The 24699-nt window shown below is 41.8% G+C and overlaps 1 protein-coding gene across 1 annotated transcript in view; it reads left to right on the forward strand.

The window, feature by feature from the left end:
- The first annotated feature begins 12561 nt into the window (after positions 1–12561).
- The window catches only part of SPAG17 (sperm associated antigen 17), a 116456-nt gene continuing 104318 nt past the window's right edge, over positions 12562–24699 (forward strand). The window contains exon 1 of the mRNA XM_081121308.1: positions 12562–12715. Coding sequence (XP_080977434.1) covers positions 12629–12715 — 87 coding nt within the window. The 5' untranslated portion in view covers positions 12562–12628. The remainder of the gene's footprint in view (positions 12716–24699) is intronic.

The raw sequence follows: 24699 nt of genomic DNA on the forward strand, positions 1-24699 counted from the left end.
TGCCCAGTGATGACCAGGTATGGAGGCCTCCTGAAGGGCTTCCACAGAGGAAAGGGCATCTGGTTCCTCCAGTTCTCCCACTGCTTCCTGTATCTCTTAGCTGATAAGACACAACATCACTTTAAACCTCTCTATTCCGAGAGCAAATACCTCTGAGCCTAGGGCTAGGAAAATGCACTGAGATAGGTTGTAGAAGAATATGACTGGAACCCTAACTCATCCCCGAATTAATTACGGGCATGTGGACAACTCCCTCAATCTCAGCATCTCCATTTCCTCATTTGCAAACTGAAGGAGTCGGACTAGAGTTTCCACGCTTCCTCTGTGAAGCCTTTAAGGGTCGGTTTGCCCAAGAGGAGAGCAGCTAGTGGGCAAGGATCCAGGACCCCATTCTAACTTCTAGCCAGAGCAGATATATTTTTTATGTGTGAGATTTTAAAGTAGATCTGTGTTTTTGTTTTCCAGAGGGATGCCATTGCCTCATGAGTTGTTCTTAAGAAAGGGTTTCTAATACTTTTTTGTTTTTAATCCTCACCTGAGGATGTTTTTCCATTATTTTTTAGAGAGAGTGGAAGAGAGAGAGGGAGGGGGAAAGAGAGAGTGAGAGAGAAACACTGATGCGAAAGAGACACATGGATTGGTTGCCTCCTGCATGCACCCCGGCCAGGGCCAGGAATTGAACCTGCAACCCAGGTATGTGCCCTTGACCCTCTGGCCTGCGGGCCGATGCTCTAACCACTGAGCGCGCCAACCGGGGCTAATACTTTGTTTTTTTAAGTTGAAAAACCATTGGACTAATCTGACTACCTGAGCGAGGTGGAGAAAATAATGTGAACTGATGACACCTCTGTCCTAGCAAGTAAGGCTGCCCTGTGGCTGGTGTGGCCCCTCTAGGACGCTGTCCTTGCTCACGGACACTTCCCGGCCGCCAGGCCTTCCGCCCCGCCCAGGCTCCGCCCTCGCGGCCCGCGCCAGCCCGGCCGCCGCCCCGCCAGCCTGTCACACAGGCGCTCGGGCTGCAGCCGAGCCTCCCTGCAACTGCGCGCAGGGCCCCGTCCGCCCGGAGAGCGTGTGGTTTGGAATATTTCCACGGAATATTAAATCGTACAGGAATTTTCACTCATCTTCATCGTGGAGGTCACAACACGACTTTCCTCTAATGAATTCTTTACCTTGGCAGCGCCTCTGTTTTCCCCTTCCTCCGCCGGTCCTCATTTCCACCTCTGCCCCGCCCGGCCCGCTGGGGCGCCGCGCCTTCGTCCCTGGGCGGGAACATGTGGGAGCACTTTGCCGTGATTAGGCCTCGCGTCTGGCTACACCTGGGAGGCCTTCAAGGACCTGCTCAGCGGGCGTGGCGGCGAGGCCCTGCCCGAGCGCTCCGTGGGCGCACTTGCTCAGGCCCCTTGCAGGCTCCCCCGCCTCGCCCCCGCCTCGCCCCCGCCTCGCCCCAGCCTCCCCCCAGCCTCCCCCCAGCCTCCCCCCAGCCTCCCCCCAGCCTCCCCCAGCCTCCCCCCAGTGCCCGGGGCCCCAGGCGTGGCTCCAGTGCACAGGCTGGCTGACTGTTCAAGGTTCCTGGGTGCATTTTTCAGAATGCGCTGTCCCACCCAGGATGTACCTCTTCTTCACCCAGCAGAGGGTTCATTTCATTTCCCAAAGCCTGCAGCCTCGAAAGGGAAAAAACAGACACAGAAAGGCAGGAAGAGCAAGAGAGAAATCAGAAGAAAGAAATAGAATAGGAGAGGTTTCTGTCTAATATAGCAGACGAACCAGAAGCATTAGGTGGCCAGAGTAAAATAATAGGGATCACAGCGATGGCGTTTTGTATGTGTGAGCTGGTGTTTAGCAGAGACTGTCAGCTCAAGTTACTGATAACCTCTACTTACTAGGCCAATAATAATAATAATGAAGTGAAAACAATAATGGCCACCATTTATTGATGTTTGGCTGTGTTGAGCACTAAGGTAATGTTGGTTTTATGGAAGCTTCTTATACTCTATTGTTGGTGCCATGGAGTACGTGATATTTTTCAGAGTATATGTGGGAAAAATTGCAGAAGCAAGAATCAGTAATTTTGACTACTTTTTTTTTTTGGTGTCTGGTACCCCTCTGCCAACTCCCAAAACAGTCTCCTCATTTTAACTTCCAACCTTAATCAGAATTTTTATTTTAATCAGAATCATGTGACTACACGCAATGCATTGGGAGGGATGATACACACGTGGTTTCAGAGCCACACATTTTGGATTGGATATTTTAGCTGAGTATAAGTATTCGGAAGGTCTGCAAAGCAAAGTTGCAGCACGCATACGTATTTCAGCTTGAATTCCAACAGTAAAGTTTAAGTTGTGCAAAGTACATGTCATCTGCGGATCTTAAGGTCCAATGAGAATGACAAAGGTAAGTAAAGTAAACGGCAAATTCTATTTTACATAAAACTGGGAACATTCTGGATTTTAACTTAGGAGGTTTGGAAAATATCTATCCCTTATCCTTTCCTGGGCTGCTGAATAGAATTTAATAAGTATAAAACTATTCTTATTATACTTGCGGTTTTCAAGTAGATTATTTTCAGAAGGGATCTTTTTACATCAGCCTTTCACTGGGCATTGGAAATGCAGCCCATTGAGAACAGTCAGATATTTTTCGGTTGAGGAAGTTTGACAGGAAGTTGAATATAAAGATCTTCCATCATTCCATATTGTCACTGGATACAAACGTGGGGAGGAGGGGGGCTGCAATTATAAAGGGGCTCTGAATCAAGCCAAAATTGACTTCCCTTATTAAATCAAAGAAAATCCAAACGAGCTCCCAGACGTCTTTCCATCTGGTTGCCACAACTAGTCTCTGTTCTGGAAAGTCTAAGCCCGGGACCCTCCTCCTCTGGCTCTTTGTGCTCTCCTCTTTTGCTTTCTCCCACTTCAAGATGCTCAGGACATGCAGTGCACAGGGTCGTCGTTCTGCCAGGAGCCCACTCCATCTGTCACTATCCACCAAGTGCCTCCTCAGTACTTCTTAGTGCTTCGTTCACTTCCCAAAGGCAGCGTAGGGCCCCGTGCGGCAGGAAAGGGAGTAAACCCAGAGTGTGGTTCCATTCAGATCTGCATTTTATGTCTATGCTGTTCCCCCAGTAAGTGATTTTCTGCAGTTCGTTGCCTATTAGCGTATGACCTTTGACTGGAGGATTTCCTATGTTCTGCATGTGTGCTCAGTATTCCTCTCATGTGGTAGATACTGTCTTTGATGGCAATGACATTGATTCTATGCTTGGAAGATGTATTTCATCTCCCTTGGAAGATCCTTCTGTTGCATTTTTGGCTTACACTATTTTTCAAATTCTTTGGGGCATCATCACCTTTGGCTCTTCCTGAGGATATTCCTATGGTCATATGTTTTAGAGAGTAACAGAGATGGGAGGGGCGAGGGAGGGGGCTGCAAGAGATTAGCCAAAGAACGTCTATGCATAGCCCGTGGACACAGACAACAATGTGTTGAAGGCCAGGGCAGGGCGAATGGGTGGAGGGGGAAAATGGGAGACATCTGCAATAATGTCAACAATAAAAAAATAGTGGGGAAAAACTAATTCACATAGAAAAATGATTCTTCCTGAATGATATAAACACACATGAAGCTGCATATGGTAAAACAATGACCAGACGTCCACCAACTGACCAGATAGGATATCTTAAGTGTGGGGTTAATCAATTTAAAAGGAAAGAGGTTACATGTTGCACCATCATCTTTTTGTTTCTTCTTTATTTTTACTTTTAGTTTTGACACTATTACAAATGTCCTCTTCCCAGCCTCTGTTTCATAAAGAAACTGAAGCAACGGGGTTAAGTAATCTGCTTGAGGTTGTCACACAGCCTGCAAGGCTGGGGCAAGGAATTGAACCCCAGAGAGAGAATTTTGTCTTCTTAGTATAAGATGATCTCTGAAAGTGCCTCTCAGCACTCAGATTTGATTCTCTGGTTTTTAATAAGTCTCTGTTGTGTTGAGGAATGAGCATGTGGCAAGTTAAAAGGCTAATATTGTGGAGTTCGGGAAACTGTGATAACAAATAGATTAATAGTGTTTCAAACTCCTACCTGAGTCAAGGGTGTGGGGGAGAAGAGATTATGAGTACAACTGTGAGTAACTTAAGCTTTATAAAAACAATTTTAATAAAACAAGGAATTTATTTAGTGGGATAAATTGGCAATGACTATTACCCAGAAGTATAGTACAGAAAAATGGCCACTCTCTACAGGATTATGACAGCTGGCTCAGGTGAAGCGCATACTGTTACTCAAAAATAATCATAAAAGTTTTAAAACGTGAAAGATTGATGAATTGTATAACTTGATTGTGAACAGAAATAGAAGCCTAGAGACTATAGCCAGCCTACGGGGCATAAGGAAAATTGCAGGAGAATTTGAAGGCACTGCTTTGCACAAAAGAAAAATCGAAACCCAACAATCAAATCATAGACAAAGAATGAGGTTTGGGTTTGTTTAATATAGTAGAGAGCTGAAATATGAGAAAGAGTCAATGAAGCCATTATTTTGGTAGGTGAAGTCAGAAGCAGTTGGCTCCTGCAAAGGAAATGGTGGAAGACCTGAATAGATTCATTCAGAAATGGAACAAGGCAGAGAAAGCAGCCTCATGCGTGACCTCTAAAAGCAGCATTTGTTCTGCTGATTGACTTGTGTATTGGCTGAAATTATTTTAATTTTGAATAGGTTTTTATAATCTTCCTTTTCTTCCTCATGTCTGACTCCAAGTGTGTGGGGTTTTTTTGTTGTTTTTACCTTATATTATTTGCTTATATTTGTTTATATCAGCCATAATGTGGAGCTTTCATTGGAAGTTTTCTGAGAATGTGCATTCAGCAGGGGACAGAAATGGAGTACGGGACCTATTCCTTAATATTACGGAATCACTGCTCCTTTTTCAGACTTACATCTTCACAAAACATAGTTAAAGTATTCTGTTATATTCTTACTAGAAAGAATCTTTAGGTTTCAATAAAATCCTTTCTTAAACTTTGTAAAAACATAAAAGATGCCAGTGTCGTAAAGATTTTTATACTTCACGTAGAGGCCAATGCTTGTTGATATCTAAAAAAAGATAGCAAAAAAAATGCATAAAATAAAACTGTGTGTTGAAAATTCTTTTTCAAAGAATTTACTGCATATTAAACTACTAGAAAATGTAATTTAAAAAAATCTTTTACTTTTAAAGATTAATGTGTTGGGGTTCTCCAGAGAAAAAGAACTGATAGGATATATAGATATATAGAAAGATTTATTATGAGAGATTGGCTCACGAGATTATAGAGGCTGAGAAGTCCTACACTCTGCTGTCTGCAAGCTGGGGGTTCAGGAAAGCCAGTGGAGTGGTTCCAGTCAAAACCCCAAGGCCTGAGAACCAAGGGAGCCAATTGTGTAAGTCCCAGTTTGAGTCCAAAGGACTGAGAACCAGGAGCTCTGATGTCCAAGAGGAGAAGAAGATGGATGTCCCAGATCAGGCAAAGGACATTTGAAGGGCAGAAGAAACTTAAGAAAGCATATTTAAAAGTTAATGGATTATTTTCAGAGTGTAAGTCTTTCTCCTCTCTGATTAAATTTATTCCTAGGTGTTTTATTCTTTCTGATGTAATTACAAATAGAATTGTTTTCTTAATTTCTCTTTCTGTTACTTCATTACTAACATATAGAAATGTAGCACATTTGTGTTACATTTGTGTTCTGCAACTTTACTGAATTCATTTATTAGCTCTCATAGTTTTTTAGTTGTTAGGATTTTCTACATATAGTATCATGTCATCTGAAAGTAATGACAGTTTTACTTCTACCTTTCCAATTTAGATGTCTTTTATTTCTCTTCTCTTACCTAACTGCTGTGGCTGGAACTTCCAATACTATATTGAATAAAAGTGGAGAGAGTGGACATCCGTGTCTTGTTACTTATCTTAGAGGAAAAGCTTGCAGCTTTTCACCATTGAATGTGATGTTAGCTGTGGGATTGTCACATATGGCCTTTGCTGTATTGAAGTATGTTTCCTCTATACCAACTTTGTTGAAAGTTTTTATTTTAGATGGATGGTGAAATTTTTTCAAATGCTTTTTCTATGTCTATTGAGATGATCATGTGATTCTGTCCTTTATTTTGTTATGTGGTATATCACATTGCTTGATTTGCAGATGTTGAACCATCCTTGCATCCCTGGGCTAAATCCCACTGTATCATGGTGTAGGATAACTTCTAATGTATTGTTGAATTTGGTTTGCTAATATTTTGTTGAGGATTTTTGCATCTGTGTTCATTCGTGATATTGGCCTATAATTTTTGTCTTCTTTATTTATTTATTTTTTTGTAGTGTCTTTGGTTTTGGTATCAGAGTAATGCTGGCCTCATAAAATGAGTGTGGAAGCATACATTCCTCTTCAATTTTTTTTTTGAATAATTTGAGAAGGATAGGTATGAACTCTTTTTTAAATGTTGGGTAAAATTCAGCTCTGAAGCTGTCTGGTCCCAGACTTTTGTTGGGAGGTTTTTGATTACTGATTCAATTTAATTGCTAGTAATTGATATATTCAGATTTCTGTTTCTTCTAAATTGTTTTAGAAGTTTGAACTTTTTTTAGCAATTTATCCATTTCTTCTAGGTTGTCCAATTTGTTGGTGTATAATTGTTCATGGTAGTCTCTAATGATTCTTTGTATTTCTGTGGTATCAGTTGTAACTTCTCCTTTCCTCTTTCAGTTATGATTTTATTTATTTGGGCCTTCTATTGTTTTTTCTTGATGAATGTGGCTAAGGGATTATCAATTTTATTTGTCTTTTCAATGAACCAGTTCTTAGTTTAATTGATCTTTTTTCCTACTATTTTTGTCTCTATTTCATTTATTCTGCTCTTATCTTTATTATTTTATTTCTTAGACTAACTTTGGCCTTCTATTGACTTTTTTTTCTAGTTCCTTTGTGTGTAAAATTCAATTATTTATCTGAGATTTTTCTTGTTTCTTGAGGTTGGCTTGTATCACTATGAATGTCCCTCTTAGGACTTGCTTTTGCTGCATCTCAGAGATTTTGGAACATTGTGTCTTCATTTTCATTTGTCTCAAGGTATTTTTTAATTTCCTCTTTGATTTCTTTGTTGACCCACTGGTTGTTTAATAGCATGTTGTTTAGTCTCCACATGTTTGTGTGTGTGTGTGTGTGTTTCCCAGTTTTTTTCTTGTAGTTAATTTCTAGTTTTATACTGTTGTGATCAGAAAAGATGCTTGATATGATTTCAGTCTTCTTAAATTTGTTTTGTGACCTAATATGTGGTCTATCCTATAAAATATTCCATGTGCATTTGAAAATAATATATACTCTGCTGATTTGGGGTGGAATTTCTGCAAATATCCATTAAACCATCTGATCTAATGTGTCATTTAAAGCCACTGTTTCCTTGTTGACTTTCTGTCTGGATAATCTATTTATTGATGTAAATGGGGTATAAAAATCCCCTACTATTATTGTATTGCTGTCAATTTCTCTTTTTATGTCTGTTAATATTTGCTTTATATACTTAGGTGTTCCTATTTGGGGTGCATAAATGTTTACAAATGTTATATACTCTTGTTGACTTGGATAAACAAATAATCTATGAGTTTGAAATGTAAGAGGAAATGAAGTAGATTAGTTCCACTGAATAATACCCCTTTTCAGAAAGTGGAACAGTATAGAATCCTACAGATAGTCTTAATTTGGGCTCATTTAACACCAGAATATTTCATAAAAATTGGAAGCCAGCAAAAGCAAAATTAATTCACGGAAACATGGATTGGCATACATACAATAGAAAAGGTAACTATTTATAACTGCATTTAATATTTACAAGATTATAGTCAGAGATTGACTTCCTTGGAAGTCATTCAGACATCTTCCTAGTCATGCCCTGTATTTTTAAAGGAATTTTGATGGTCAGAGAAGGTCAGGCTGGGAAAGAGAAAGAGAGAAGTTGAGGGAGGAGTAAGAAAAGTAGCAGATGCCATTCTTTGTTTAAACCATTATACATAAGGCTACCAGTTTCTCAAGGCCCTGTTACCTATCATCTTTTCTCCCCTGAAGATCACTCCATGGTCTGGCATAATATGCTTTGGTGCAGGTTCACCTCAACAATAGCTTTTGAACCTGGTATACAGTAAAAAGAAAGTTACTAGTTCACATAGCACAATTCTGAAATCACAGACATCTGATAAAACATTAAGAAATCAAACACTTAGCTAAGCATTTAGAGAAATGCCTTACCATGAGTTATGGATTTCGAAATAGTCCCCAAAGTATTTATGGCAAATCCCTTTACTGAAAGTATTTAAAATTAGATTCGAAGAAAAACTTGAGTGGGAGAATACTGGAGTGAAGACTCCCACACTAACAAATATGAAACAGATGAATTTCAGCTTTTTCTATTTTTAATATACACAACTGTTATTTTTCTGATTCATTAAAAGGTAGATTTGGTATTCTAAACTCTTGGCCACAAATAACACAAAAATAACATAAAAATTAAATCAACAGCACTTAATAATAGTTCCAGAAACCTACAGACATATGACAGGACATTCAAGGCCAAAACTATAAACTCCAATTATTGCTTTTATCATTGACAGAAAGAGGAATCTCAGGGAAGTTCTTCTTTAGAGAGCGATATACTCCCAGGCTCCCCACAGTTCACTGGGGATTAGGAACTGCAAGTACTGCAGCTGATTTTAATTGCCATGATGATGCATAGGGAGAGACGTGATATCTGGAGTAACTGGCTTCTAAACAATGAGGGGCTTTAAAGATTAAAGTCAACACTTTAAATTGCACTCACAACTGAATAGGAAGCTAATGCTGAGCGTAAAATGCAGGTGTAATACCCTCCATATGTTTTGGACCTTGTAGCTGAAAGAGATCAAGCCTTCTGCATCACACACAATAAAAACTCAAGGATGGCGCATTATAACATTCTACTTTGAAGGTTATAAACACAAAGATCGTGACGGTAAATAACACAAACAAACAGTGAGAGGCGTTCTTAGATGTAGTGAGCATCTGTGAAGCTTTCCTAGCCAGAGGCAAGCGGATTGCTGCAGCTAAGTGTACTTTGAGTACCTGGAATCTTGGCCTGGGAGTGAGCTGGTCCGTAGCTCCTGATCCCTGATAGCAGTAGAAATCTGGATGCATCAATAGCTGGCTAGACCTTTTCAAGTATGAGAAATAATGCCTCAGACATCACACCTGAGTAGGAGTTTACCGAATACTGTAAGATTAAAGTATAAACCTGGAAAAAAACTTTATTCAGCAATCATAGTATCCTAAAAAAGCAGCACGTCCTCAAGAGTAGACAATCATTGGTAAGCTAAACAATATTAAATGCAAAATCTTACTGGAAAAGCAAAATTGAACAAACCAGGAATAAGCCTGCCAATGTGAAAGAAAATTCTCCAAATAGTATAGTTTTGTTTTAGCCACTGACATATGGGAAAATTTATGTAGTAAAGTATATGCTTATAAAGTTTCAACTTATATTTAGTGGGGGAAACAATTTATTATACCAAAAAAGCATAAATGTCTGACAGATGGTAATGCTTTTTTTTCTATTCTTGGCAGGGTCCCTTTTTAGCTAAATGGCTCTCGCTTCTTAAAACTATGAATATTGTCATTCACACCTATTCTCTGAAATTAAACAGACCAATTCTATGATGAAACCCCCTATAAATTTGGTTGCTGAATAATGTCTTCCCGTTTTGTGTCATAAATTACCAAGAGTACCACTTACCCTAGAATAATGAAAAAGGCCAAAACTAGGCAAAAAACATTCTGTAATAAAACCCTTATTTTAAATTATCTAAATCAACCCTGGCCAGTGTGGCTCAGTTGATTGGAGCTTTGTCCTATGCACCAAAGGTTCAGGGGTTCGATTCCGGTTAGGGCACACACAGAGGTTGTGGGTTCAATCCCCAGCAGATCCCCTGTCAGGGAGCATACCAGAGGTGACTGATGAATGTTTCTCTCTCACATTGACACTGCTCTCTCTCTCCCTCTCCTCCCCTCCTCTCTCTCTAAAATCAATAAAAACATATCCTCAGGTGAGTATTAAAAAATTATCTAAATCAATTTTTGAAAACCTTCTATGTTTAAATTTGTTCTGGTAGGAACTTACAAAGAAAAGTATAAAAGATTATATGGGAAATACACTCTTCCTGATTTTTGGCTTTTAAAATATGTTCTATTCCTTTCAATCGTTTGCTAAATTATAATTTATATATATAGATGTCTAGGCAATGGATCTTGTTTTCATCTGAAAAATGGGCAAAATTTTTTATGTTTGTGACATCAGCAGACTAGTTTATTGTATTACTTTAATATGAAAACCACTTCTTCCAGTAAGAAATTTACTTGATAAAAAAGTTCAAGAATGTACTGTATAAACAGAAGGCCAGGTAAGGGGTGCAATCGGGTGGGTAATACCTCCCTAAAGGCAGGGATTAGATCCGTGTGCTTCTCACAGTAGGAATTAGCGTTGAGTCCTGCCTACTGGAAAGTGACAAGGTTGTTTTATGAGATGTATTAAGCTGATTCTCATATGAAAGTGATCAAAAATGTTAGATTATTTAGGGTAACTGTATAACAAATCCCAGTATTTCAGCAGCTTAAGAATATTAAGATGTATTTCTCATCCAATTAACAGACCCAAGCAAATGCCTTTGGTGGAGGGCAGGATGACGGTCGGGGAAAGTGCTCTCTGCCACAGCAGCTTTCACTGTCGCCCCAGTATCTGGGCAGATGGGGGAAGAGCGTGAACAAGGCTTGGGGGCTGTTCTCATGGGCCAGGCGTGCTTGTGGCAGTACAGCATTGTGCTCATGTCCCGCCGACTGCAACTCAATCACATTCTCACACCTAAGGACAGGGAAGGTTGAAAAGCATTGACTCTCACAGTAGTAGGAAAGAAAACCAAATGTTTATTGAACAGCTTTAGTTTTTGCCACAATAAATGTCACAAACATTTTATTGCTACCAAAATTGGGGTTGGAGAGCTGTCGCTTGGAAGACATAATTAGTGGCACTGTCTCTACAATTTAAAATAATACTTAATTTTACATGTTTCTCCTATTTTTTCTTCTTTGTTTCTCTTTCTTATCTGCAGCCTATTTTATTAATCATCTGCTGGTGGTGTGGCTGAACTGACTGTACATATGTTTATTTTTAAACATGCATTTACATTCAAGAAGAAAATTAGTAACATAGCATGACGTACATAAACATCGTTAAATTTTCTGTAGAACATAACTGGAAGGCCAACAGTTTTCTTTACTGCTTTTCTAATAAAAGTGCAGGACTTCTTTCCCAAGCTGTTTAAACCTATGAGAGTAATTATGATCAAAATTCAGAATGATGTAATCATTTATTATTTTTGTCTGCAACAGATTAATCTTTATGTCCAAGCCATAATCCAAAGACAGTTTTCATCTTAAAAAGAAACATTTAGTGAAGAACAAAAATTTGGAGAAAACTCCATGATAATGAATTAGTGGCAGTCCCGGTGGTTGCTGTGGAGACGCTCAGGAAAACCTCTTTCTGGCATCATCCCTCTGGCATCATCAGAAATTTTACTCTCAAATTTGTCTCATTGCAATAAAAAATAAAGTAAGTCTAGGCCCAGAAGGGGACATCTGTTCTTTTTGGAAGGCCTGAAACAGTGTAGGTGGTAGTGCAGAGGGTGACCACACTGGATCTGGGACTCAGATATAGCTACATTCTAATCCTGGTGCCCTCAGTCACGCCCCATGGGGCTTGAAATAAGGTGGTTGTAAGAACTAAATGATACAACTGTGCTGTACAGGATATAACCAGTGTTCAAGACACAAGAGCTGTGCTATTAGCATTATTGTTACTTTATTACTATTTGGGGACCCAATCTGACCAGGATGTTTTAGTATTTGAAAGACACTGCTGACGGTGCAGGACAGCTGAAGGAACTGGGTCTGCTCAGGCAAAGGAGGAGATTCAGAAAGAGACCGGCCCCTCTACAGTTCCACGGAGGCCCTCGCGGAGGAATTACTGGACCCCTGCGGAAGGGCCCTGGGAGGCAGGACCGAGATGAAAGCAGAGGCTGGAGGCACATGTGGCTTCACAAAAGGAAGCATGTGGACAGGTGCGAGCGGAGGCGAAACCCGGCTTGGGTCGCCTCCTGCGGGGTCAGTTCTCCATCCTGGGTTACCCCCGATGGAAGAAGTCCTGGCGGGAGGTCGTGGCCCGGATTCCAGGGGCTGAGTTTCTAGACAACGCCGCGGGCCACAGAAGGCTCCAAGTAGGAGCAGAGGGTCCAAGCTGGTGAAGAAAGGAAAGCGGCCTGGTCGGCCCTCGCCGTCTCCTCCGCGGCCCGGCTCTCCTGCCGCGAAGCCCGGAGCTTTCACCCGCGGGCCAGGAGCTCGGTTGCTATGGCGACGGAAGCCGTTGACCGGAAGCCCGGCGCCTGGGGCGCAGGCGGGCCGCGGGCGTTGGGAAACCCGCCGTTAGGGAACCCGCGTGGCTTCGGTTGCCAGGGCAACAGGGACGCTTAGTCCCGGCCGGCTCCTAATTCAGAGGCCAGCTCTCCTCCGGCCTTCGCATGGCCCCCAAGAAAGAGAAAGGAGGTTCGGCCACCATCAACTCGAAGGCGTGGGAGCCGTCGCTCATCGCCGCGCACTTCAATCAGGTGAGCCTGGGCCCGGCGCACCCCGGCCGCGCCCCGCCCCGCCCGCGGGCGCTGCAGCTGCCCGCTCCCCAAAGCCGCCCTCGGTACCTTCCCCCAGGCCTGGGGGTGCCCCTCGCAGGGAGCCTCCGCTGGACAGGGAGCCTTAAGGCAAAAGGAAGGGGAGTCGGTGCGCGGTGGGGGACCCAGGGGTGCCGCCGGCCCTTGAGGACCCTTCAGTGACGCCGGCCCGACGGCACCCCACAATTGTCTGGAGTTGCCTCCCTCCCGACCTGTGGAGAACAGACATTCCGTGAAATGACCTGTGGCCTGGCCTATGGGAAGGTTGTGGTGAGTGCGGGGGGCGGGGGGCGAGCAGACGGGGCGCGGGTAGCCGCGGTTCTCCGTCCGGGAGCTTCCGCCCGAGGGTGCCTGGCGCCGCAGCGCCCCGGTGCCGCCAGCCGGCGCTGTGGTGCGTCGTGAAGGCACCGCAGGTGGTCAGCGACCAGGGCTTGGCTGCCGTGACCCCGGGGCGCCCCAGGGGCGCCAGGCAATGGGTGACCCCCGCCGCGGAGCCGCCCGCCGCCCGTGAGCTGGGCTCGTCACCTGCCCCTGGAAATCCGCTTCAACGCGAAGTTGTCTCTGAGTCCAAGATAACACTTGGAAGGAGGAAGGTTGATTTGCGGGAAAACATATTTTTTCCAATTGGAAAAAATATATTTTTATTTTGCATGTGTGTGTGCAGTGCACTGGAGAGCTACGCTTAAAGGGGAAATGTACCTAAAGACGTAGGATGTCTCTTAGGAGAAATTTCTACCTATTTGTCCTTATTTTCCGCTATAATTGTTTTTTTCTTGATGAATAGTAATTCTGTCTGATACATACTTCCACCTGGTGAAGACTGTCAGGAAAGTGGTTAAGATGCTGCTGATGCTGACGTGACATCATGTAATTTTTAGTTATTTCTGTAACTTTAGGAATGAAGGGTGTCGACTCAGTAATTCCCCTTTATAGTCTCAAATCCTCAAAGATATTTTCCAAAATACTCTGTAAAAGCACCCTCTCTTTTGCTTTTATAAGTCAACACTAGCCAGAATAATTTTTCCGCATTTTTCTTTGCGATTGTATAGGCCAAGTTCGGGCTTGGAGGGAACACTCTGCGTGAGTTATAAACTGCTGCGCAACGGGGTGTGATGGAGGTGCTGACACTGCATTAGCTTCAGTGTTGCAAATATGCAGCCGTAATTTTCCTAGTTTGAATGGAAAACCTAAAGGAACTATTTTCCCTGATGGCTTGAAAACCTGAAATAATATTCCACCTTCTTGCTCCTGCTCAAACAATGTAATTTCAATAAATCTTATATATTAATAGAAAGAATTTGAACTCAAAGTAATGTGCAGTTTCAACTACAAAGAGTGAACTTCTTCAGTTTGGTGGAATACATGGTTTTTATTGCAGGAGGATGACAGCTGCCCTCCTCCTCAGCTCATATTTTTTTCTCATCTTGGTTTCATGTCTGACCCAAGAGGAAAATTCCCAGATTAACCCAGCAGGCCGATGCTCGGAGGCGCGCCCTAACCACCAATGTAATGGACTGTAATAGACTCTGAATCTGGGTTAAAGATGACTGTAGATGTGTGAATTCCTTACCCACAGGGCTCAGCAAAATGGGTGCTCAAAAAATGTTATTGCTTCAGTTCCCAGGGAGTTTCTCTTACATAGTTTGCTACTCATGTATAAATTTGTGCTCCAGTGTGTGTGGTTGAGTATGTGTGTGCTACAGAGTATGTGGTGTGTGTGTGTGTGTGTGTGTGTGTGTGTGTGTGTGTGTGTGTGTGTGTGTGTTGGGGGTGGAAGAGACAGGTCCTACCTCCCAGTCTTCCATAAGCCAGTTTTTAGAACTGACTGATTGAATAATTTGAGTGAATAGTCATTTTGAACTGATGTTCATATCGAGTTGCACTAGACTTTGACAAGAATCAACAAGTTCACAATTTGGTTTTAGTCAATTTACCTTGTATAACTATTTTGGGCCGTCCTTTCTGGTGGGAATAATTGTCAATTTTTTAGTACATTTTAGTTGGTTCTAAAACATAAAATGATAGCAAATAATACAAGGCAGTCTTTTACTGAGCACCAAATTAGATAGAGACTAGAGGTTAGGAAGATGACTATGGGCTGGGATAGTTAGGAAATGCTTTGTAAAATACTTGCCTTTAGCTGGGTCCTAAAGAATGGGTAAAATTTGAGCAGGTAGAATGAAGGGGGGATGATTATTTTAGGTAAGGAGACTGATATGTGCTTTAAATAAATGTGGCACATTTAAATTGAGAGACAAAAAAATCTAAATTAGACTACTTCTGGGTGTACGTTGCGCCTAAATTAATTCTGTCAATGAAATGGTCATATACTAACTTTGCTATCATGTACCAAAACATTGAGCTTATTAATAGGTGTGAAATATCACACCTCCAACTAGATAAAAAGAAAATATTTCGGTACTTTGACAGTAAGATGATCAAAATACATCTTAGTGTGGGATTGTATGTGACATGAACATTATATTGATGATTTGCAGCAGCATTAGCAAGTTAAAGATACTTAGGTGTCATGAAAATTAAAATCTTTTTATGCAACTTTCAAGGTGTCCTCTATTGGCCACAGTAATAATATTCGCATCAAAGACATGAACTGATACTATACATAGGAGGGCATTCCTTCACAATGCTCAGTGGTGGAGATTCCCAGGGCATCTCGGCTAACCGGCCCCCTTGTATAAAACCAAGGATTCAAACATTTCAAGGTCTGTCCCAAAGACATGTAGTGATTTAGCACCTGAGGGACCAAATCTTAGATTTTTCTCACTAATCTTTCCTCCTTAACAAAATGATTAAGTTATGATATGGCAATTATAGCATTTTATATAAACCTTGCAATAAAACAAAATGGTACATATTTGATCTTATGTCAATCCCCATATAGTGTTATGAGGTAGGTATTATTAGAGTAGAACAAGTTATTTAAGAAATGTCTATTGAAAAGTTATTTGATTAGTACTTAAATTTGAGATCAAAGTGTTGCTTGACACCAATAAATTAAAATGGAAAGGGTACTTATTTTACCCGAAACTAGACATTATCCTTATATTTGCCATCCTCTGACTCTTAGACATTTAGGAGAGACACAGGCTGTAGCATTTTCTTTTTATATTCAACTCTTTGGCTTCTTTCTGAGATCATTTAAGCAGGACAAATAGAAATATGAGTGTTCTGATTAGGAAAAAAATTATTTTTCTATTTCCAAGAATAGTTCAGAAAAGTGACTTCTGCTATCTGGAAGTATGCTGCATTTTCTGGCCATGCCTGCCAAAAGTTGGCTCATAAAAATCTGAGACCACCTCTGTCTTTCAACTTTCCAGATGTCAATGGCACTGTAATTCTCACAGTCACTAAAGCTCATCTGTGAGTCAAAGAGCATCTATGAATCATCCAGTCTGCCTCTAAGTCCTCTTGACTTGTTTTTTTATCATTTTCTCACTTCAATCTCTTCTCTGTTCCGATGCCTTCATTCCACCCCAAGCCTTCATTTTTTGATCACTGAAATTTTACATGGGTCCTGTGCCTATACTCACTCTAGGATCATCCGTTCCTGTGTATCAAACCAACAACCAACTTCTCTTTCCTAACCATTGCTCCCTCCATGCTCACTCCCAGCTCACGAACTATCAATCACCATCTGTAGCCTCAAACCTAATCATCGTGGCTTCTTTAATCTGGTCCCATCGAGCATCAGATTGCATTGCTGCAGGCAAACAGTCTCCTCCCTGCAGCACAGACATGGGAAGAAGGCGAGGAGCTCCTAGAGAAAGTGCAGTGCTGGGACCTGGCAGGCCTAGATACTGAGCTCCGGTCCTGAAGTGGATGACGGGTGACCTAGAGCAACTGTCTGACCTTCTCTGAGCCTTCTTTTCCTTCGGCCGGATGGAGATAATAATACCCACCTGGGAGGCTCGCTATGAAGAGGAAAAGCACCCCGGCAGATACGGAGGCTGACTGTGCAGGGCCCTGGAGAGAACCATGCAGAGACATTCCACTTCGCAGAGACACTTCAGCTGCCAAGCAGGAGGCACTCACGTGAAAGTTTTTAACATAGTGGTTTCTCCTTATACTTCAGCTGAGGGATAATATTTTTGTTATTAAATGTAGCTTAGTGACCATAGCTGAGTTGTGCACACTTGAAATGGAGTTTCCTTGGAGTTCTTGAACAAAGCTTGTAAGTCTTATAAAGGCTTGGAAATTGGATGAGCCTTCAAGATAGGTGTTGCTGAAATGTTAATATCCCAACCCTTTTAAATCTATAAAGTTACAGAATATATAGATTCTAGGATGATGATGAACTGAGTCTAAGTAGGTTTTCGTGGAAAAAAAATGTTCACTTGAATTGAAGTGCTTGCACCATTATAAATGTAGTTTATCAAAAAGGGAAATACATTTTATTGGACAGAACCCTTGAATAATTTTTGAGAGGCAGTGAAGGATTTTTCAGCTTTTTTGATCTTAAACAGTAAGCTATTTCTCATGTTAATGTGTATTTAAGACTTACTGGAAATACTTATAATACGAGCTGAAGACTGATGTCTGGCAGCCAGCGTATTTCTGAAATTGGGTTGGTTTTTATTACTGTGTTTTCTGAAATATGCTTTCATTGATATTTACAAAACAAATTGCCAGTTCACACAAAGGTTGTTTTAATAAAAGCCAATGAAAACAACTGAGTTGCTAGGAAGAATGTTAAGAGGGAAATGGACTTTTCATAACCTCACATTATAATTTCTCTTTTTGGACAAAAGTGTATTATTTGAATGAGTTTGGAACCAAAGGGTATTAGTATGTCAAAATATCTACCTAGATGTTATATGTGATCATTTTTATTGAAAATGAAAAATATTAAATATAAGTAAAATGTAAGTGTTGCCAATGTAAGTTTGGCAACATCTGAGGAAAATATTAGGTAAGGAAGGGTGAATGTTAACCATGTTTCAGCTCTAGCTATAGAAACCATCACTGACTCCCAGTTACCCAAAGACAGAATCCAAGATGTTCTGCCTGGCTCTCATGGCCCTGTCTAATTTGGCCTTTTTCTGTGCTCGATCTTGACTCACTCTGTTCCAATTGAAAGGTCTCTGTGGTATCCCAAAACACACAGTGCCCATACCCACGCCGTTTCCTGGCCTGAAGATCTCCCACCTCTATCCAACTCCTCCTCATTAACCCCCCCATATCTTCCAAAGTAGAGCTCGAATCCCACCGTTCTGACCCTCACTGACTTTTCTCCTTCCTGAACTACTTCAGTGATTGCTGTCTGTAACACCACCTTTGAGCTGTGGTTCAACAATTTCAGTGTTATCTACTGTATCTCTGCAAATTCCTGGAGGGTAGCAAAAGGTTAATGTTTTTAATTCTCTCCCTCCTGGTCACAGCACCTAATAGTGATAGGCACATTGTGGCCTGCTGAATTAAATTCATTGACTGTATTTTACTATCGCAGCCTCCTGGCCTGTTTTCTCTCTTGAGCTCCAGAATTCGTCCCAACCCATTGGTCCTCAGAACTTACACTGAAGAAAATCTCAAAGCCTTAGTTTTTGTATCCATAGGACAGGGACAGTGGTCATACCTCCCTGACAGCTATTTAAGAGATTGTTGAGAGGATTTAAAGGCATCTAATACATAGTATCTCAGACTTAACACATCCAGACCCAACCCCGGGATTTTTCCCTTCATGCCTGCTCTTCCCGAAGCCTTCATCTTCTCATTGAATGGTGACACCATTCACCCAGCGAGCCACTAGGACCGAAAACATTGCAGACATTGCTTTCTTCTTTTCTGAGCCCCATAATGAATTTTTAGTAAATCCTGTTGGTTCTATCTAAAATCTGTGTTTTTGGCACTACCCCTACTGCTACATCCTAATCCAAGCTACAAGTAGCCCAAGAAGTTCAGAGCTTAGTCTCTTCCTCCCATTCTTGCTGCCCTGGGGGAACTGAAGGGACATCGTGGTGAGAGAGGTCAAAGGAAAGTGGGTCATTTCCTCTAGCACAAAAGGGAAGGGATCAGAGTCTCCTCCTCAGCCCAAGAAAAAGGAGCCGGTTCTTAAGACTGGTGAAGATGTATCGAGATGAAGATGTGGAGAGGGAGGAAGCCTGAGCAAGAAGTGAAGCCGCTGTGTAGACAGAAACTGGCCACGGAGGAGGCGGACAGAGGCCTCCTCCCACAGTCACCCAGCTGGCGTCTGTCGCGGGACTCCTGAGGCCCGGGAGAGATGCCGCACGCCTGTCACCTGCATTGTGACTCTTCGTGCATCCCTTCCCCTCCTAGACTCTGTGCCTTTTGAGAGCAGAGACTTCTTTCCAGTACTCTCTAAATGCAGAAAGCAGAGATAATATAATCACATTTGTGCCATCATGAAAAATTGGAAGTTGCTCTTTCTTTAAATACACACTAAAGTTAAAGAACACTTTGTTCCTACCCCCGTTCTGTGTTCCATTCTTTTCTCTCCCTCCCCAGAAGCAGACTTCATGAATTTCACATGTACCTGTTCATCTCTGTCCATGAATAATACATAGTGTTGTTTACTGTGTGATTTCTAAAATTTACACAAATGGTTCCCTGATTACACTTATTCTGTAGTTTGTCTTTTTTCCTTCAGACTTGTTTGGAGGTCTGTCCCTGGGGAACTCTGCAGATTTGGTTCATTTCCTTCAGTTGCTCTTCTCTCACTCGTCTTTGCAGTCTCCATTTGTAGGGTACCACATACAACACAGGCGCCCACATGGGAAACACTGATTATTAGTGAATAAATTAAGGCCGACAATATAATAACAAAACTGGAGACTTTGCTTTATAGCTATGAAACACTTTAACCTACAATCTGTTTTCACCTTTATTTATTTATTTCCTCCCCCAAGCTGCTGCTGTTTGATAGTGATTATGCCTTATGCCTCTGCATCCTATTGCTAAGCCCCTTTCAATGTTCGGAACATACTAACCCCTCGGTAAATATTGGTCGAATGAACAAATGACACTCTGCAGTATTATTTTGCTAAGGACCAGATTCTGAGTACTTGAGTGTTTTTCCAAGACCATGTGGTTGGAATCCAGACTAATAATCAGGTTTTCTGATACTAAATCCAGTGGTCTGTTCATTGCACCATTGAAAGCGCTGTTGTAAGGACTATGTTAGGGAATCAGCAGGAGAAGAAGAATTATAATGAATTACTGCCCTGATATAACCAATAAATAGACCCCATGTACCTGTGTAACTAGAAAAATTAATAACAGTGACCTGATCTAGGGCTTCAAATTTATCATAATCATTAACTTGGAATATTTTGTCACACGGTTCTCAAATGAAGTTCGTATTGTACAGGAGATATGTGAATTATGAGGGTGTATAGGATTGTAGGAGTGGAAGGATGAGCAGGAAGCAGTTTCACTCTGATGGAACTGCTCTGCTAAGATCACTGGTGACCTTCCAATTGCTTTTGACGACATACACCACTCCTCTCCTAGCTACAGAGACACCTCCCTCCATCCCTTCCCTCCCCTGGCTCTCCTCCATCTCACCTTCTTTCTGCCTCCTGAGAAACCCGTCCCTCTGAGTGGCAGTTCAAAGGAAGTCTGAAGAAAATTACAAGCACCCTAGGAAAAACATCCCAGGAACTGCCTCATCCACCACCCACACTCTAGTCTGCCCTCCTGCTAGGATTGCTTGGCATAGATCAATACTTTTTACCCTTCACTTGTCCATTTGGGGGTCTTCTCCCAACTTCCTCATCAGAGACAGGTCTCGCCGCCTCTTGCCTTCTTGGAACAGCCTCTGGGTCCTGAGCAGCTGGAAAAGTCAGGGTTGCTGAGCGAACCTGCTCTGGAGGTGCCGTATCCCAGCCCCCTCGATGGGCCAGTCAGAGTGACTGATATTGAGTAGCCTGCACAGGAAGAGGTGTTTTAAGGCTCTTAGTTGGAAGTAAGTTTGCTTACTTTCAAACTCCTTAGTCATTTTTGTGTATCCTTTACCGACTGTTAATCATAGTAATTTAATAAGTGCTTGTCGGGTTAAAGCGCTTCTCTTGTTGTTGAACTGAGGCCAGGCACAGGTTTCCTACGACACTTCTTGCTCTACACACACTCTCAGGGTTCTTCTGAGACATCCCAGGGAGTGCTTGGATAGGCCCCGCCACCCCCTACTTGCATGATCCAGACTCGGGGATCTAGAAGATCTGACACTGCCCCAGGATCATCCTTGGGCACCCGTTCTTTCCCACGCCTAATTTGGAGACCATAGTTTTAGACCTAAAAACCAGAACAGGTTGTCAGACAGAGCATTTTTGCCCTGCTTCGAGGTATTAGAGACAGTATAGGGGATATGATTTGGTTACCAAAATATTGGCATGTCTTGGACATTTTATTTAATTTTGGGTAGAATAGGATAGAGTACTTGTAATCAGGACAGTCTTCTATATTGTGGCTGTCAGAAGTGTCCTTGCATATTCTACTCTCACACAAGATGGATGCTGAAGTTAAACTCTACCAGTGGCCTTGTAGTAAACAAATAAGTGAGGACACTTGTGTTAATTGCAAGAAAATGAGTTGTCCATAAGACATAAACCAAGCAACAGCTATGAGGATGGATGGCTCATTAGAAAGAGTACTGGTTGGTTATTTCGTTTCCTCTGGGTAGGCCTAGTGCCAAAGCTGTACAAATTCATGGACTACACCACAATGCTTAGTGGATAAATAACATTTAAATTAGAGAAAGGGAGGTAGAGAAAATGCTAAAATAGGCTAACTAATGAGGTAATATTGGGTCTTGAAAATATATCTTAATTTTAGTGTGGAAGATAGTAACTCAACACTTGGAGACTTGAGGAAGGCACAAGAGGGTCTCATGTCTGAGGAAGGAGTTGATGAAAGTTTGTAGCCTTTAATATCTGATGATGAAAAGAGATCTTTCTTTGGGGTGAGTCCCTGATTCCAATTTTACATTTGTGGGGCAATTAGCAGGACTCCTCTTGGCTCTGCTTGATCTTCTCTGTTCGAAGAATGCCTCTGATATGTAATATTTGTTTGAAAACCCAAAGAAGCTTGTTTCCTTTTGAGGTTTGCCTTACTTTTTATGTTCTGAAGTTCATTTTGGACCTCAGATTTTGCTGCGAGCAATAAAACTGGTTGGATTGCACTAACATAATGGAGCCCATAATTTTAGCCAACTCGTGGGGGTGGGGAGATAGTTAAGGTGTGTCGTGGTTTCTGTGGTTTCTCTGTGGAGTAGAATTCCCTACAAAGCTTTTCCATGTGGTGTTTTAATAGCTGTCTTAAAACTCTCTGATGCATGGAGCAAGACAGAATTAGGCTCATGTGCTGGGTTGGTGGGATGGGCCAAGGACTCTGAAAAATGAAAGAAAAACAAACAGCCTAAGCTCAGAGGTTAACCTGTCCAAAGAAGATCCTCGGGATATATCCAAATTCAAAATTACAGAAGTAATCACCTCTTTTAACCCATTTTGCAGAATTTGCTAAGGGAAATTAGAATATTTTTGCATATATTAATATTTTGTCTTTGCATAGAGTTTCCATTTACAAAATGAATCTAGATATATTTGTTCATTGGAGCTTTGCAACCACCTTTGGATGGTTGTATTATTACCTCTACTTCTATAAATGAGAAACTGAGTCACAAAGATAAACTACAGAGGAAGAATGTGATATCACTTCAGAGTTCTCCGTCTTTACACCAGAACTTCAATAATTTTAATTAGTGGTCACGTTCAATATTTATGAACACAGGGACAACCAGCCAGGTAGTGCGTACATGCACAGTAGAGATGCTTCTAGATGGCTGCATTCTCATCAGCGAAAGTAAGACATTGAAGTGTTGTCAAAGCATCCGAGGAATACATTCTTTCTTTCATTCAAACACTCAGTGATTCAGAGACATGTTTCCTTCCAAGGTTCTGAGTGTAGCTGATAAAATGCCACATACTTAGTTGGCGTTCCCCTACTAAACACGTGCAAAAATTCTCTTTAGTGTGTGGTTTTGGCTGCTAAATTCAAGAAACATTTATTGGATGCTACTGCATGCCAGGAACATGGGGAAAGTAGGAAGTTGTCTGGATGGTATGAGTCCAGGGGAGCCTTTTCCACTGGCCCAGCCCACTGCCTGAAATACCGTCACAGATCATCCCTTTGACTTAGTCCAGGAGTCACTGGGTCCCTTTTAGAAAATGCAGGTAGCTTGGAGAGAAATAATACTTTTAAAAGTTTTTATTTTTTTTTAGCTTCACTAAAACTTTGGGGTATTTTATTTATCCAGTTACCAAAATCAGCTAAGGCCCTGAGCCGAATAGGAGGGGATGAGGGTAAGCTGTGTTCTCCCCAGGAGACGGGATGGTGGATTCTGGAAGGTCCTGTAATGGGGCCTGCGGGGAGCCAGAAGGGAGTGGGCAGCAGGCCAGGGAGCCCATCTTACCTGGAGAGAGGGGTGCACTAAGGTGCTCCATCAGAAATGAACTTCATCACCTTGCTTTTGTTTGTAAGAACTAGCCCTACCTGACATGTGTATTTTAGATCTAGATCATAAAATTAACCAGATTAGTATTCACAGTCCAAATACCAAACATCTGATCCACTTCTCTATATTTTGAAGCCAAGTAAATAGGTCCCCATTTCTAATGAAAATTCGTATGGTGCCCAGTCCTCTGGCTGCCTCAGAGCTCACTGTCTCCTGAGTCAGCTCTGTGCTTCTCCTTTGGCTCTCACCGATGTGCTTTCACATGGGTGATGGGTTGATTTCTCTGACAGACCTGCACCACGTGCCACACTCTCATATTCTCGCCCAGAGCTCTGCAAATTAGATGTCTGTAGAATTTTAAATAAAAATCCTGTGTTCATGATTTTTGCCCCTCTTCCAAGGACCTAAAATATTTTAGAAGCATATCAGTTGACAAGTTTATTGATATCAAAGAGAAAACTATTTTACAAATTGAGTCTGGAAGAGCTGCCTCCTTCCATTGGCATCTGGTGGCTTGTCTGAGTCACTCTAGGAAACTTGCCTTAGCAGACAAATGGGTGCAGGGCCTAACTCCCCAGATCCTTGTTACTGATGCCTGGTACGAGCCATGTCAGATCAGACACAGTGTGTTCTCCTCCTGAGGGACTTCAGGGCTGTAGCCTGTATACCCGGCACAGGTTTCTGACATGCTGCATTTTAGCATTTTACCATTCCCAGGGTCAGAATCCTTAGTGTCCAAGCACATTCTCTGTTGCTTTTAGATATTGATCAACAGACAGTTTTACAGATAGAGCCCTGCTCTGTTTTCCATTTACCACTGGGCACCATAAGGTGCAAAAGCATATAAAACATAATTTCTGACCTAAAGAGCTTACGATCCAGTTAAGAAAATGTGACAGCATGTGAACCAGTTCCTAAATAATTAGTACTTATCACAGCATGATGGTAACATGTCAAACTACAATGGTCTCCCCTTATCAGCAGTTTTGTTTTCTGTGGTTTCAGTTACCTACGGTCAACTATGGTCCAGAAATATTAAATAGAAAATTCCAGAAATAAACAATTCATAAGTTCTAAATTGTGCGCCGTCCTGAGTAGCATGATGAGATCTTGTGCCGTCCCACTCTGTACCAGCGGGGATGCAAACCAGCCCTTTGTCCGTGTACCATGCTGTGGACACCACCTGCCCATGAGTCCCTTAGAAGCCGTCTAGGTTCACATCGACTCTCTCAGTATCTCGGTGCCTGTGTTCAATCACCCTTATTTAATTTAACAATGGCCCCAAAGCCATTCATATAACTTTTATTATATTGCTATAATTGTTCTATTTTATTGTTGTTGTTGGTAATGTCTTACTCTCCCTAATTTATGAATTAAACTTTATCATAGGTATGTATGCACAGGAAAAAACAGTGCACACAGGGATCGGTACTATGTGCAA

This window comes from Miniopterus schreibersii, assembly GCF_964146895.1.
Source record: "Miniopterus schreibersii genome assembly, chromosome: 19".
Taxonomy (NCBI): Eukaryota; Metazoa; Chordata; class Mammalia; order Chiroptera; family Miniopteridae; genus Miniopterus; species Miniopterus schreibersii.